The 17,251-nt window shown below is 41.3% G+C and overlaps 1 protein-coding gene across 1 annotated transcript in view; it reads left to right on the plus strand.

The window, feature by feature from the left end:
- The first annotated feature begins 920 nt into the window (after positions 1–920).
- MYH15 (myosin heavy chain 15) overlaps positions 921–17,251 on the plus strand; it is an 83,364-nt gene continuing 67,033 nt past the window's right edge. The window contains exons 1-8 of the mRNA XM_081908322.1: positions 921–1,066; positions 2,659–2,762; positions 5,076–5,219; positions 8,022–8,178; positions 11,126–11,153; positions 12,858–12,951; positions 14,162–14,182; positions 15,188–15,280. Of these exons, the coding sequence (XP_081764448.1) occupies positions 976–1,066; positions 2,659–2,762; positions 5,076–5,219; positions 8,022–8,178; positions 11,126–11,153; positions 12,858–12,951; positions 14,162–14,182; positions 15,188–15,280 (732 nt within the window). The 5' untranslated portion in view covers positions 921–975. The remainder of the gene's footprint in view (positions 1,067–2,658; positions 2,763–5,075; positions 5,220–8,021; positions 8,179–11,125; positions 11,154–12,857; positions 12,952–14,161; positions 14,183–15,187; positions 15,281–17,251) is intronic.

Raw genomic sequence — 17,251 nt, forward strand, 5'->3', positions numbered from 1 at the left:
GGTGGGTGCGTGGGCAGACCTGACTGGGACACCAGAGAAAGTATTTACTCAGGTCTGCTCCCTGGCCATTTAAAGTGTTCCACCTCCTTGCCTGGCACCGCAGTTGCCTTTCAGATTTCCCTCCCTCCTTCCCTTGTCCCTTGGCTTCTTTCTTTGTACTGGTGTTTGATTGACCTTGCTATGGATTGCTTTAGTCTCTGTATTTGGGGCCAGGGAGGAATTTCATCCTCAGGCTAATTGGGCCTGTCTGGTTTGTTTGCAATCATCACAACTTGGGTGGTTATGGCATAGGGTTTGATCCTTAGTCCCTTCTGTGGCAGTGAGGTATTCTATTAAATGAATCCAGGGTGAGGAGCTTCTGTCCATACACCCAGGTGGCAGTTAAGGGCCATAGCACTCCCTAGCATGGCAAAACTGTCAGATGGTATCCATTTTATGTATGTCATAGGTCATCTTTTAGCAGGTTTGACCCACTCCCCCGGTAACTGACCAGCAGGCAGGCTGAGATGCTCAATGCCATGCCAGACTTGCATCCTTACTCAATAAAATTGTGGTCTAATTTGAACCCATGATTCTTCTCTGAGTCCTTGTTTTAATTGTTGCAGTGGATAAGAGGGTGGTGAGCAGCATTGCCTGGCCACGCAACAAACCAACTCCGAACATGTGTGGGATTAATTTTCTGTAACCCTGAACAGCTACAACTTATCTCTCAAATACCACATTGCAGGCAGCTTTTAGCTCTGCAGAACAGATTGACAAGACACACATTTGAAAAATAAATACATGCATAGTTCAGCTTTCCTTGGAAACAGCTGCCACGTGGAAGTGCTATATATCGCTCTGCTTTGGATATTAGATAGATAGATAGATAGATAGATAGATAGATAGATAGATAGATAGTAATTTTGTTGTTGTTACAGGCTAGATTGCGTTGTTTTTCTTTTGGGGAGTACAACTTTCAGCTTGCTCGCCAAGATGATGGACATGTCGGAATTCGGGGAAGCTGCTCCCTTCCTCCGGAAAAGTGACAAGGAGTTGATGGTGTTGCAGACTGTGGCTTTTGAAGGTAAGGTGTTAGTTGTTGCTTCTGCCATCGACCAGGAAGGCTGAATGAAGCATACTTCTATAGCTTATGATTGGAAGTTCTATTGTAAAGGACCAGTGTCTTCATAGCAGTCTGTTTAGACTGGTGCCCCTTATACTTCTGCACTTTTAAAAAATGTGCATTTATTCTGCTGTTCTGACCAGCTGCATGTTCCATCTGTAGCTTAATTCTTGAACTGCACTGCAATTTGAATACATAATAGGTAGCCTTTCCATTTTACTTGACAAGGCCCCCTTTTCCCCATTGATGTTGTGATTATTCTGATGTCAAGATCTTGCAAGAAGGGTTGCAGAACTTTGATGTTCACCATCTCAAAGTATAAAGTAACATTGTCTGGAAATAGCACAGCAGCTCTTAGCGAGTTCGGAGAACATGTATTGTTTTTAATGGTATTTTAAGAAGGTAAGTACGTCTATTGCATGTGGGTGACATATGGTCTGCCTGGTTTCAGTGTGTGCTTTTAGACATCAAAGCAAAGAACACACAGCTTCCAGGCATTGTTCTATAAGCATCAACTAGCTGGAACCAGAAAAAAACCTTAAAAGCAACAGAGTTCAGAGCGTGATGCCACGCCTTTAGGGTGATAAGAAATGGCTGAGGTCATTTGCAGCTCTTATGACTTGCACTGCATACTGTAAGATCAATAGTATAAGTGCATCCATGAAGTATACTCTACCCTGTGGTATGATAGATTTGGCACTAGTACATTGTGATGATGTGCAAATGTGTCAATTATTGCATCCCTGATTCTTGAATTTTCAGCTTGAGTTTGTTGGCTTCTTTGATTTGAGCAATTCATAAAAGCGAATGCTCCAAAAGCGTTTCAAGTAAAAAGTAAGCTAGTGTAAGAGGGTGGAGCAATGGGGAGTAGAACATACTTGTAAATTACTCAAATTCCAAACAATCAAATTGTAACCTGTGAATTGCACACTTCCTTGCATTTTGCTGAGGTTAACCAAAAGCACATTTGGGTTGGGTTGTTGTTGTTGTTGTTGTTTTTTGTAGTGCAGAAATGGTGCCATAGCATTTGCTGTGTGCAGTAGGCACAGGTTATTCATCTTAAGTCTGGGAGAACCAATGCAAGTGAAATATAGTATTCAGGAAAATGAACTATGAGCTGGAACATCTCTAGTTAAAATCTCACTTGAGCTGCTAACACAAATGATGGTCTTGTGCAGCCATAGGCAAACTCGGTCCTCCAGATGTTTTGGAACTACAATTCCCATCATCCCTGACCACTGGTCCTATTAGCTAGGGATCATGGGAGTTGTAGTCCCAAAACATCTGGAGGGCCGAGTTTCCCTATGCCTGGTCTTGTTCAAGGCCACTGTCCGCTTCAACACCTTCCCAATGTGAAGGAGGGTCAAAGCGCCATCTTACCTTTCAGGGCTGTTGCAAGGATTACTTGAGTTTGTGAATCTGAACACATACAAAACCAACACAATTCTATTCTATTAATTAATATTCTATTATATACAATTTGTAATTTATTTTGCAATGTTGAGTATCAAATATTTTTGCATAACAATGAAGGACTCGTTTTTCTATGCTAGGGAAGAAGAAATGCTGGATTCCAGATGAGAAGAAAGCTTATCTTGAAGCTGAGATAAAAGAGACTGGCGGTGGCAAAGTCACTGTTGAGACTGCGGACGGGAAGGTAAAGAGCCCCCCTCCCTGTTTGATTAGTCACAAGAATAAAGCATTCTAGACATAATGAGGACAGAGAAACAGTTTTTGCTGCGTACAAACTTAGGCCAGAATCAGTTAAAGAGAAAGAAGCAACAATCCGAGGAAGGGCCGGAGGATCACACAAGAGAGAACCGTATAGAGGGCTGGAGATTTCCTTGCTGCTTCACTATGTATGATCTCACTGTGCTTCTAAAACCAAGGGCCAAAATGCATGTTAAGCATATATATATAGCATATATATGCAGCTACACCTCCAGATTTTGTTTAATTCATTTTTGCTGTGTGAGGAGGAGCCTGATAGTTATCCAGACCACAGCACAAGGGAAAGAGAGGCTTATCTCTCTTCCCCCAGCCATGTTCACGATGAAAATCCTCTCTCCCCCCCCCTTCCAGTATAGCTAGGAAGCTTAGGCAAAAAAGTTCACAATGGGATATTTTTCTCTAAGCCCCCTAGCTCTTTGTGTGTATGTTATCTTCATACATCCAGGAGCCTATAAGCAATTGCCTATAGGTGCACATGAGCTTATGAAACTCACAGTCTTGGGGGGGGGGACGACCCTACAGATATGTCATTTATTGGTACCTGCATGTGGGTAGCGTATGAGGAGCCCCCTGTATTTATATGAAAGCATTTTTGTTTAAGCTTCTACCCATGGCAGTTGGGGTGACTGAGAATATGTGGCACATATGGAAGCCACAAACATCTCTCTGTGATTCCTATGGAATACATGAACAAGTATATTTAATTTGTTTTTATATTGTATGCATCAACCCAAAGGATTAAGCAAGAAAGTCTTTTAAAATCACTGTTGACACAAACAAATGAATAAAACCTGAGAGAGGTTTAGTCATGAGTTTGCAAAATATTATTATTATTATTATTATTATTATTATTATTATTATTATTATTATTATTTTACACCCTAGTCACTCTGGGTGGCTCCCAACAGAATATTAAAAACACGATAAAACATCAAACACTAAAATTTTCCCAATACAGGGTTGCCTGCAGATGTCTTCTAAAAGTCATATAGTTGTTTATTTCCTTGACATCTGAAGGGAGGGCATTCCACAGGGCGAGCGCCACTACCCAGAAGACCCTCTGCCTGGTTTCCTGTAACCTCAGTGTCCGGGCTGAACAATGGGGGTGAGACGCTTCTTCAGGTATACATGAAACAGATGCACTGAATTAAGGTTGACCAAACGCATCATTGCTATGACCTGTAGACTGAATTGGGACATAGGTTTTTTTATTTATTAAATTTCTACCCCACACCATGGTCCCGCTCACACATGACACTAAGCCAAACCATGGCTTAGCATGAGTGAGCAAACATGTGGGTTTCTGGGCTACTGCTTTGATCATGACCTTCTATCTGGGATTATGATGTTTGCTCCTGCACATTTGGTCATGGCTTGTACGAAGCCATGGATTGACTTGGCATTACACGTGAATCAGATCTGTGTGAGTTAATTGACTTACCAATACTAGGATGTCTCTGATATCAACAACTGTCCTTTGTGAATAATGAAAATTATTCATGTAATTGTCATGGTCTGTACTTTCTGCATTTAATTTTTTTTCTGACCTCACTGTTTACAGTCACTGCTATCCCACCGCCACTTGTATATCTATCTACAACCCAGGATAACACTTAATGTACTTGATTAAATGGGCCATCACCCACAACACTCTTTTGTCATAATAAATTTGTTATTCTTTATGATGCCACAAGGGTCTTCCTTGTTTTTGCTGCCATGGTCTAATATTGCTACCCTTCTGCAAGTAATTTATCTACAAACTATAATACTTAGTAACTGTTATGTCTTCATTGGTTCCTGTTTTGTTTTAAAATCACAACAGCTTCAGGTTAATGCCTTGCTACATCCTTCATAGGCAAATTGGGATAGCATTTAGCTTATAACCAGTTCTCAGTGTTTGACCACTTTCTCCATCTTGCTTTTTTAACTTCAGATGGCCATCATCATTATTGCTTTCTTAAAATCATGTATTCTACTGCTTACAACAGTGGGTGGCAGTATCCAACAAACTGAAATGGATAAGAGATGCATTTTCTTTTTTCCCTTTCGATCAGTCTCCCAAGAGACCAGATATTTAGGGTTGCACAGAAGCCTTCAAAGTTGAGTTTCCATTTGTGGGCAGCCTGTTCTTGAAAGTAATCCTTAAACCATCTTTTAATTTTAAAAAAGTGTTGTCAGATCGCTCTGTAGTACAGGAAGTTTGGAAAGGCTGTGGTTACAATGTTCCCTTTTCTTGCAGACAGTCACTTTGAAGGAAGATGATGTTCAACAGATGAACCCTCCCAAGTTTGACATGATTGAAGATATGGCTATGCTGACCCACCTCAACGAGGCATCTGTGCTGCATAATTTGAACAGACGCTACAGTAACTGGATGATCTATGTATGAGTCATTCATTGATTTTCATTTAAAACTGCATGTTGAATTGCGTATCCATTGTGCAGGATAAGAATCAATACTGCCAGATGGACATTCTGACCTTTGACCCCTTTGTGGTTCCTGCTCCTGGCTTATTATGCATGAGGGACTCTCCTCTGTATACTCTCTGCTCCCTTGTATATTCACTTCTGTGATCTTCCTTTGAAACTGAGTTTCTGGTGCACGCTGCTGGTCAGAAGTTTCCAGAATAACCGTTGACAGGCAGACAACCAAAATCCCCTTGGGTTCAGTTCTCTCCTCCAAAAGTAGGTTAGCTCTCTATACCCCTGTCAAGGGGTAAGGAGCTTATTGCTGCACATAGTGTCAAGTATGTGGTTAAAATGAGTGGTAGATTGTGTCATAAAAATGTAATTTTGTATGAGCTCTCCGGCAACTTTTTGAACATGGATTATCTGTCATTCGAGCCTTTACAACTACTCAGAATGCATATTACGGAATGGTTGCTATTATGTAAACCCCCCTAAGAACATAAGACTAGCCTATTGGATCAGGCCAGTGGTCTATCAAGTCCAGCATCCTTTTCTCATAGTGGCCAATCAGGTACTTATGGGAAACCTGCAAGCAGCAGGACTTGAGCACAATAGCATTCTCCCTTCCTGCAGCTTCCAGAAACTGGTGTCCAGAAAATTCCAGCAACTGGTATTCAGAACCATTGCCTTTCTCATGTGGTTTTGCCTACTAGGAAGAAGGCAGGAATGAGACTGCCCCCGTGTGATTTCTTTAGCATCCCTGTCTCAAATGTTGTGGTGTCACCAGAAAAAAGGGGGGCATAGAAGAAGCAAAGTATATTTCTAGGTGGGCGAGCTGTTGTCTGAATTAAAATTACAGTAGCAGTATATGTTATTTGCAATGGCCATCCAAGGTAGGGGTGGAGGATGACTATTCACCTTGTTTGGAGTGCTAACCCCCTGTATCCCCTCTGGTGCTTCCCATGTTTGTAATGCTCAGTACAGTGGTACCTCGGGTTACAGACGCTTCAGGTTACAGACTCCGCTAACCCAGAAATAGTACCTCGGCTTAAGAACTTTGCTTTAGGATGAGAACAGAAATCGCGCAGTGGCGGCGCAGCAGCTGTGGGACGCCCCATTAGCTAAAGTGGTACCTCAAGTTAAGAACGGTTTCAGGTTAAGAACGGACCTCCAGACGAATTAAGTTCTTAACCAGAGGTACCACTGTACTAACATGTAACCTTGCCTCTAGCAAGCTAAAGTGTTTTTTTTAAATCACCGTAAGTGAATTAAATTTTTGTCACTGTGTCTTATCAGATGCTGTAGCACATTAAATGATCAAAGGTTGACTAGAGGGCTACTTTTTCATTTTTTAATGTCTGTCACATCCTTAATTCACCCATTTTATGACTGCGTCTGTGCCTTGGGCAGCTGATAGAGGTCAGAATGTTCCTAATTCTGTCTCCTGAAATACAGGTGGTGTCAAACAGTAGACAACGTGCCTCTGTGTACCCTGTCTCTAAATATGCAGGGAGCAGCTCTCTTTCTAAGATATTTGAATAAATGAGGGCACCCCTATAAATTGGGTACACCAGGCATTTGTTTACTTTTTCTCTGTGGCTTAGCCAGCCTTTACCTCTTGGTTTCACTCTGGTTGGACAATAGCTTTTCATGCTTTACACACCAGCAGAAGCAGAATAAACTAGGCATATTAAGCAAAGACACATGCTGCATAATATTATCAAGATGCAGTAGTTTCCTTTTAAAGTGCAAAGTTTGGATAATTGCTGCAGAATCTGGATGTTTATAGCATGGCGTGTGCCCAGTTCTGATTGCAACAGGAGTTGAAAGCCTTTCTCAACAAATATTATTAGCCGTGAAGATTGCGTACCTTTCTAAATGCCTTGTGCAGAATTTTATTGTAGTAGATGAAGTGTTTGGTTTTGGAAAATCATGTTCCAATGCATACTAGTTTACAATGAAATTCATTGTTACTGACCATGTTCCTCATTTCCAAGGTTAAACTAATTTCTAATTGAGTTGTACTAATGAAATGAGGTTTTTTATTCGTGAGATTTTCTTAGTGGGCTTCAGTCTACACATCATCAAAGTCTGGGGATACTTCATATATATCACACCTTTCTTCAGTAGAATTCCAGGTGGCATGGATATGATTCTCAGGTGGCTTTCCATCCCATTTAGTTTTAGAAAGGTTGCTGCATCAAGTGACTATGGACCATCTATGGGAGCCCGTAGCTCTTCAGATGTTGTTGGACTCCAACTCCATCAACTCTAGTCAGCATAATCAATAGCTAGGAATGATGGGAGTTGTAGTCCAACAACATCTGGAGGGCCACATGTTCCCCATCTTTTTACCATTATACAAGTCCCAATCAACTAATGTTGCTTTCCCTTCAAAATGTTATCATTTATATTTACAGAGGTTTGCATTTTCAGGTGAATTGTTGGAGGCTGGGAGTACGAGGAAATCTTCAGCTGTGGCCAACATATCCGTTGCTCCAAAATGAAACAGACAACTTTGATAAAAAACATTCTGCTATCGATGGGATTCACTTTCATTTTGTGTGTTTAGTATTAATATATGAGTAAATTTCTTTCTCAATTTCCATGCCAGTGCAGTCTGGTTCTGTTAAGCCATCTTTTGTTAAAAACAACAACGACAAACCCTACAAATGAACTGGATTAGAACAACTGCACTGTTGGCATGAGGACACAGCACAAAATCTTCATGTTCTTTACCAAGGTTCTTAGTGATTTCTTCTGTTTTCCTTTCCAGACTTATTCGGGTCTCTTCTGTGTGACAATAAACCCTTACAAATGGCTTCCTGTCTACAAGACAGAAGTTGTTTCAGCTTACAAGGGCAAGAGACGTTCAGAGTCTCCTCCTCACATCTTCTCCATAGCTGATAATGCTTACCATGATATGCTGCGTAGTAAGTAGCGTCATTTGCCCACATGGCCCTTATTTGTTTGTCCTACAACTAAATCTTGCTTTCAAATGTTTTCCAAATGCTGACAAGAGAAGCTTCTAGGAAGGACATTTAGGCACTATATTATGACCTAAGATCCTGGAAATGGTAAGATCTGTGATCTTCAGTGCCACTCAGATTAGGGATAATATCTACTGAACTCCTGACTGTCGGAACTGTATATCCTTGAAGTGACTTGTAGCCTAACAATGCCAGAAGGGCCACAGGTTCCCTGCTCCTGGTTTACAAGAAAGAAAGAGAAATTGTTGAGAGGATTTTTTTATTTCCCCCCAGTAATGCTTAGGTTTTATAAGACACTAAAACCATCATTACATAGTTTTCCCGTCTCTGAGCAGTGAGAAACTCCAGGGATGTGCAGCGCTCACTCTGAGTTAATTTATTTGGAAGAAGATCAATGAAAGGTTATGACAGTTTTTAAGCATTTGAATTTATTTACAGGTGCAGATCTAGATTTAATATTCCAACAGAAAGCCAAATTCATTGTCATGTCTCAGATCTCCAACTTCCCTGACACAGTTTGCTTACTGTGCTCCTAAAAACTCAGCTCTCTGTGCCTGTCTCTCAGAAACTAGACTTTATCCCTTTTGTTCACTTCCCAGGCACACACAGACCTAGCATACACCATCCTTAGCTAGATAGGGAAAGAACCCACCCACTTCAGATGACTTAAGGGAGATCCATCTATCAAGAGCAATCAGTTGGCAATCTGCCTAAAAAAAGGTTTTGCAACTGTGTCTTAAAGGCGCTTCAGCAGTCATTCTTGCTCTCTAGTCTCTAACACTCTCTTTTCAAAACCTCCAATCTTACAACACAATGATCCAGGTCACCTCGCCTGTGTTCCTGTGCTCACACGGACCACCCATAAACAAGAATTTCTCCATGGACATCATTGTCAGAGGGTGAATCTGTGTACTCAGTAGCCCCATAACTCTTTCTGACAGTAAAGTGAATGGCAAACCTTGGTTTGCTTCAATCTCTATGTGCACCTTTCTGTTGCTCCTACCCCTGCCTGCTCCCTGTTTACACAGAGAAATAATCAGCCAGTAGGTCAGGGCACTTTCTTTTCTTTCCTTTTTTACAGTCCTGCTTCCCTTTGGCTGAAAGAAAGGAATGTGCTGTAACAAATGAGCCTTCTTTGAACAGAAACCACAAGGCAGAAATAGTGATCTCAATAACTGGAGCAGCTGTTTAAGAGAAGGAGCGTGCGCTTAGCTCTCCTGTTGAAATCAATGTGTGCTAAAATTGCCTGGTTTTGGCTGCACTACAGCCAAATGTTAAAGGCCACTGACTCTAGCCTCCCTCAAGCACTGGAGCAGTGATATAACATCATGCCACCAGAACTGGAGCACACTGCAAATTCATGTCCGAGCAGCAGATTTCTTCCATCAGAGGGCAGTGGTGATGCATGCCTGATTATCTGGAGCACTAATATTTGTGCAGCCATCGACATTCTGGAACATTACCAAGGGAGCTTGGGGTTTGTGCTCATCTGTTTCAAATGTGACTCTGCTCAGAGCACAATAGGTATACTGCCATTGATAACATTAAAATAATATATCAAAGTATGAGACATTTTCCCGTCTTGTGCTTTTTGTTGGAGCTGGCTGGGTTATAATAATAGTTGAAGCATAAAAAGCAAAGCAAAATCTGTAATTATGCTTGGCACAGTAATGTGTTTGGCTTTCTAGGTCCTTATAATTATAGCATCTTTAAATGCGAGGTGCCTGCCCTTAAGAGGCATGCACTATTGTTACAGAGCTAGTTTGTCTAGATCCCCTGAACTAAGAACTTTTCCCTTACCCCTATCAGGTCAGTGCAATACCGCAGCTATATGGGTCTTGTTTGCTACTCTTGTATGGAATGATCATTCTGGGCGGGGTTGGTAGGGGAGGCAAGTACTTCAAATTCCATTGATGGTCATTTGCAAATAAAGCACATGCTTACCCAATATAACATAAATTCCTCTAGGTTCTCTCCTCTCTCAAATCACTTGCAAACAAAAAAGATTGCTAAGCCGACATGTTACACAGCTGGTACTTTGAGACAATCTCTATGCCAAAGAAGGGGAACCTGTGGCCCTTTAGAAATTGGACTGCAACTTCTATCAACCCCAGCCAGCGCAGCCAGTTGTCAAGGAATATGGGATTTGTAGTCTAGCAGCAGCTGGAGGGCCACAAGTTCTCCATCCTTGCCCTGACCAATTGGACTGCCAATGCTGATTTCCTTTTAATTCACAAAACATGCCCTTTCATTAGAAAGCAAACAGAAGCCCCATGCTCTCGAAATTGTTGCGGGGCAACCAAACCTTTTGGTTTAAATGCAAAACTTGAAACTTCACTAGGTTTCTTCCATGTAACACGAATAGAACAGGTTGAAGGGAAGCATCTAACACAACAGGTTTAGAAACCCTCTAATCTGAATGTCTTTAGCTGAATGTGTTTTCCATGTTACAGAGCCTTTGATATGCTAATTAACCCCAACCTGTCAAAAACCCATCCCTCCTTTGTTTCTCTTTGCTCTCTTCAGTCCTACTTCCTTTGAAGAGCCCAATGAATTTCAACAGCATACCTTGCTCTTGGAATTTCTACCAAGAAACTGATCTGGTTAAATTGTCTTTCTCTGCTTGTGATGGAGTCAGGCAATGGCTTTTGCAGCTACCTTCACAGCAGGGATATGGCACTAAATAATGGAGAGAACCCAAAATGAATTGGTTTGCAGGCCAATGCATTTTGCCAAAGCACTCAAAATATACTAAACAAGATATTTCTCATGTTGAGGGAAGTTTGCTTGAATGGGTTTCTTCTTGTTTATTTCTGTTTGTATAAGAAATTATTCCCTGGTGACTACGTAGCAAGTGCAATTACAGGTTCTTTTTTTCCCTTCTGCACAGATCGAGAGAACCAGTCAATGCTGATCACGTAAGTGGATCTTTTTCTAGGGAGGTTATTTATGCAATGCCAAAAAAGGAAAAATGCATCTTCGAAAAGAAGGGCAAAAGAGGACACAGATTCGCTTAACATTCCTATATGCTAATTATAGTATAGATACAAATCGAGAAATAATTGCTATAATATAAATAAAAATTCAATATATCCCACCACAGTGGGAAAGATTGTGACCAATTGATCTATGTGCCTATTCAGTAACTATTTATAGTTACTTCAAGGCCCAGTTCTCCCTTCTTCTCTTCAAATCTGATCAGACAGTCTTTCACACAGAGGACTCCTTCAGAAGAGGACTGTTCTATATAAAATAGGACACATAGCCACCCCAATCTTTTCAGATGCCTCACATCAGCAAATTCAAACATCAGCAAAAGCAATTGGTTTCTAGTATGCTTACGAGAGCACACAAAACTGAAGACATTTTATTTCAAAGCACATATTCACCTTTGCTAACTTGTTTGCAAGGTTTTTCAGCATGGGCATTAAGAGAAGTAAATTTCACCCTTGGGTTCTGGGTATAAAGTTAGTTATTAGGCCAAGAGTAAGCACTTAAAAAGGGAATGCCTGGTAGGGGTGAGTGTGAGCAGAAAGGCAGTGTGGGCCTGGGTAGCAAGAATTAACCAGGGCTCCCTGGCTACTGTGCTTAAATATTGCTGTTCCTGACTGGATTTACCTGAGGTGCCTTGAGTCTGTTTCTAAGAAACACAGCTCTGTTGCGTCACAACTCAGGTCCTGATACTCAGGTTTTAGTCAGTGTATATTTTGTTGGTACCTTTGTTCCAGAAGAAGAGCTGTGTTTTATTAGACCAAAGACGTACTAAGTCTCGGCCCAGTTTCCCACAGTGGCCAACCAGGTGGCTTTGAGAAGACTCACAAGGAGAGTTTCACTAGCCCACAGTTGCCTCCACCATCTTCTATTCAGTGGTGTTTCACATGGCCATCAATAAGACTAAGGCTTGTATCTAATGTAATGCTGAATAACTTGTTCCCTTAGCCCAAGGATTTGCCCTCGGATAATTCTATTTCCCCTCTTTCTGCCCCCCTTGCCCTCCTCAAATCTGCTCCAGAAGGCTGGGAGAAAGCCCAATAAGAGATTTAGGAAGTGAATGAGAGGGGGAGAAAGTTCCAAATGTAAATTATTGCACTGATGGAATGAGTTAGTGGGATACTGCCCTGATAGCGCTATCCTTTCCATACTCCTATCCTCTTGTGTGCCCAGACGCCACGGTTCTCAGCATCCCAACTTAGAGAACAAAATCAGACATAACACAGTGTATTTGGGTCAAATAAGGTCACAACTGGCCTCCTTTTATACTCAAGGAGCAGACCCAAGTGCTGCCAGTTGGGTTTGCTCCCTGGCTGAGCACCCACCCTTTAGCCTGCTCACCATTGGCCAATTTGGCTGCAGGCATGGATTCAAACTTCCTGGCAGGCGAGGAGGCCTATCTGGCCTCCTGCCTGCTGGGAATCATCCATCACGACAAGCCTGTGTTGAATCAGCGCCAGTGGACTTACCTGTAAACATGGATCAAAAATGAATTCCTTAAAGGTGAGGTTGCTGGACATGATTCATTCAAATGTAGCACAGTTTAGAGTTTGGAAAAAAATGCAAATGTATAAGGCTGATTGAAGTGAAAAGCTTGAGATTAATAATGTCATCTTCCTTCTGTTTCATAGTGGAGAATCTGGTGCCGGCAAGACTGTGAACACAAAACGTGTCATTCAGTATTTTGCCACAGTAGCAGCAATCGGTGAACCTGGAAAAAAGAATGTAAATATTCAAATGACTGTTTTCTTCTTCTGCGCAAATAATATTTATTACCCAACAGGTGGAAGACATTCTGTTTCCAAGGCCCTGTAAGCACCAGTTAGCATGATTGTTAATTGCATGGGGATATGTGAGAAGAAGCTGTAATATTTCAAAGTGATTCGGGGGAAGCAGAGCTCATGGGAGTTTGCCCAATGAGTCTGGCTGTTGTTTATCATCATATCATCATTTATTTATTTTTGGATCTGAATGTGAAGAAAGGGGCAGAATGGAGAGTAGGGGTATTGAAACTGGTTCAGTGTTTCAGAAGACAAAGGTCCACTTGAGCTGCTTTTAATTCTGTTTAATTATTACAGTTTGCATAGTATCTTTATCTGTGAGTTGTAAGGCTCAGTCTTCTATTTCAATGCTGTTGATGGATTAGGCTTTAGTGGGTAGGTACATTTACGTCCATTTTGTTCCAGAAGGTTACTAAGAATTTTATATTAGAGATCTCTAGTCCTTCTTCCAGGATGACAGATCCCAGGGAAGAGTGAATGATTGTAAATCCAGTTCAAGCCTGCGGGGTAAATGTACCCTGGGGACCTGGAGATGGAACAGTGCTGTAACTGGTAATGCTCCATTAACAGCTATAGCCATTCCTGGTTCTGCTGTACTAGCACAAGCATTCTCCATCTCTGATCTGTCACCTCTTTTTCCTGTGCTTTGCAACAGAGTCATCTGGACACACGGTGAAGCATCAGGAGTAGTATAGTATGGATAGGGACAGAGCCCTGCAAATCTAGTATGTTGGGTCAGTGGCTGGACTTCAGACTCTGGGTGGTTGGATCTAAAACATGGCAGGGACTGATGGTTTAATACCGACAGCAATAATGGACAACTTGATAGGTGTAGGAACAAAGCATATGCAAAAAAAATTGGGTTCAGAATGTGAAGGAAGGGGAAGAATGGGGAGTATGGATATAGAAACTGGTTTTGCAGCCATACAGAAGATCCACATATGATCCTAGGACTGGATGCCTCTTGGTTCAGGACAAGCAGCTTAGAAGTGTTGGGAAATTTACTCTAGAAGTCTCTGTAGAAAAGCAGTTGCAGAATAAAAAAGGTTTCTGAAATCACAAATAGAGCGGGATTGATAAGCAATGTTAAATGATATTTTCTAATCACTTAGACTAACTGTTTGTTTAATTGTCTTTTCATTTTTCTTTGAAAGCAACCAGCAACCAAGACTGGGGTAAGTAGATGACTTTCCTGTAATTGAATTTGTATTTCACAGATTTTGCTGACGTGCCGTGAATGTTGTTCACAGGTGTATGTAAAACTTCATTTGCACTTGCCCTGCTTCTAAACCTAGAAGAACTCAGCTGAAATTAATTTTTGTTACAAAGCCAACTCAAAATCATAGAAACTGGCTCTGAGCAATCTAACTGTATGATTCTAAACATTTTTAGCTTTCTAGACCAATCCTATTGCATCTTTTTATACTTAGTGTTTCTTTCATTTTGTGAAGCTGGAGTCAGCCTAAGTGAGAAGTGCTTACATTCTGCTGATTTCAACTGGAGAATATTAGCACAGGTTTCATTCAGTGACATGATTGTTGTTGTTTTCCCTTTTTACACAAACTTGCCCCTTCTTTCCCTTTCCTTCAGCTTCGCTGCATGTCTTCAGCATAAAGTATGCTGGCAAGAGACTTTATTTTTTCCAGTAGGCATTAGACTACACATCAAATCTGTTGGTTTTTAATATTTTGTATTTCGTTTTAAGGGAAAGTACTATAGGTAAAATAAAAGGAGAATTCCCTGGATGCCTGAGATTCAGGTTTGGGCAAGTACTCTCTGGTGAGAGAGCCTCAGCAGAGATTTAAAACCACAAAATATACAGCAAAGTAAAGCGTGGAAAGATAGCCTGTAAGACTTTTTAAATATCCCCTTCTAAATTACTTCCAAAGTTCCCCACATCCCTTAGCATACAAGGAGACCACACATTTGGCATCTTTGTAAATCACGTTTAGGTTTCTTTCTTTCTTTCTTTCTTTCTTTCTTTCTTTCTTTCTTTCTTTCTTTCTTCAGTCAAGCAGTGCATAAATTTTATGAAATAGATATTTGGGAGTTTCCACAAGTGCATTTTTTTGGCATTCTGCCAAAATCGTGGAGTTTCCACCAAATCTTAAAGCCCTTTTTTGGCAAATTATGAGTGCAGGGTTGTGCCCTAAATGTACTTCCATATTTTGCATTGTAAGGGGACTTTGGAAGATCAAATCATCCAAGCCAACCCAGCCTTGGAAGCCTTCGGGAATGCCAAAACTCTGAGAAATGACAACTCCTCACGCTTTGTAAGTATGCCTTATTGCTATGGTACTTTACCAGTCTGCCTTCATTAGTAATACTGTATTTATAAAAAATGTTCAGCATTCAACATAGACAGCTGTACGGCTGATACTTAGGGCCTTTTCACACCTACCATTTATGGTGAAAGTGTTGTTGTTTGATCTGACATTTGTAAGAGTGAATTTGTAGCTAGTTATCGACACTTTTGCTCACACTTCGCTATTATTAGAGAGCAGTGTAGGGATTTCCTGTCAACGTGATTGGCAGGTTGTGCCTGAGCTGAGAAAAGTTCAGTAACTGTAGTCACACCCCTAATGAACTCTTGTGTTCTGCCAGCCAGTAAATGTCAGGGTTATGAGCATGAGCATGGGGGATAGCTCTTTCGTGGCTATTTAATTAACTAATTCCAGAATACCGACCTTGTGGAAGTATAGGTGTTTAGAAGAGGAACTACATGCCTGCCTGAGGCGATAGCAAGCCTAGTTCCTCTGATGAAATTTGGTCTGCTGCTGTCATGGCCAGTATCTTGCCTCAGTTATCTTCATCTCTTTCTGCCACATTTCTTCTCCGAACTGAGCTTGCATACCAACAGCTTGCACCCGTCAGAAGTGGCATGAAACAGGCATCTTCCCAACCCCACCCACCCACCCACCCTCCTCACAGAAACTGGGATGCTGCTTGCACACATGCCACACAACTGAAAATATTGCGAATCCATTCTGGATCTTCACAAAAGTTGGGGGAGTGGTGGTTTGCGTTCCAAGAAATATGGGGTTGTGAGGCCATTATTCTGGGATACTAGCTGAATGATACCAATGTTGTCTAGCAATATGCTCCCAAATCTAAATCCCCAATTAGCTATTCCACTATAAAATGGTAAGCGTGGAAAGGCACTTATTGAAACATCTACAGATGTTGCTTCCAGTCCCACCTTTTGCCCTTCTGACTAAGCACTTCGCAGTAGTCTCTGCCGTGTAGTGGGTGGAACAGGACTGAAGCAGCAATCCCTGTCTTCACCAAACATTCACCCAGCCAACTACACAATCCATACAACTGAAGACATTGCTTTTGTGCAGAGTTCCTAAACTTGAGAGGCAGGAGTTATGCGGACAAGCTTTGAACACAGGTTGGCTTTGTCTGGAGGCTGCTGCCATGATCTTGCTTCTCCCTCTCACAACAGGTGTTTATTGAACACATTGTACATATTTTGAATGTCAGCCAGCGGACTTGAGTTCTGTTTGGACAATCACTTGATATTTATAAAGCACCCGTTACATCCTCCATACAGATATTTTTGGAGCACTTCACAGCAAAATAACGGAGCTTGCTAATCGGAACTAGGAAGGGATGGACATAGCAGCATGCATAAACCACAGGAAATGTCAGAAAGCAGAAAGGTGCATATATCCATGCAAGAAGGTTGTCAAGGGGATAATTTGACCAATTAATCAAGTACAGCAATGACGTATCAATGAAATGAGTGCTGCAGCCTCCTGTCCAGCAGATGGAAGGTGGTTACATCTTCTGAATGGATGAGTGGGATGCAGATAACAACTGCAGCACAGCACAGTTACCGCTGTGCTCTTGTGTAACACTGTGTTAAGTAAGGCACACAAGTCATGTGGAAAAATGCCCAAAGGATGCAAAGCAAGCTGGTCACAAGTCAACAGAAGGGTTATAATTTGTTGTTATAATTATGGTATGCGGAATGCAAAGCTACTGAAACCATAGTCTGCCTCTGCAGTTTCCCGGTTCATGTACTTAACAAAGACAGAGGAGATATGAGAATCTTTAGACACCTGAATAATAATAATAATAATAATAATATAATAATAATAATAATAATTGTCCCTCTCAGGGACAATGAAATTACTTGGCTGCTCCATCCACCCAGGTAGGGCACTCCACACAAAATCAAAACAACTATAAAAACACTAATTAAAACAGTATAATACAGCAAGGAAGATTAGATGACT

Source organism: Podarcis melisellensis (genome assembly GCF_964234715.1).
Source record: "Podarcis melisellensis genome assembly, chromosome: 4".
In the NCBI taxonomy this organism is placed as follows: domain Eukaryota; kingdom Metazoa; phylum Chordata; class Lepidosauria; order Squamata; family Lacertidae; genus Podarcis; species Podarcis melisellensis.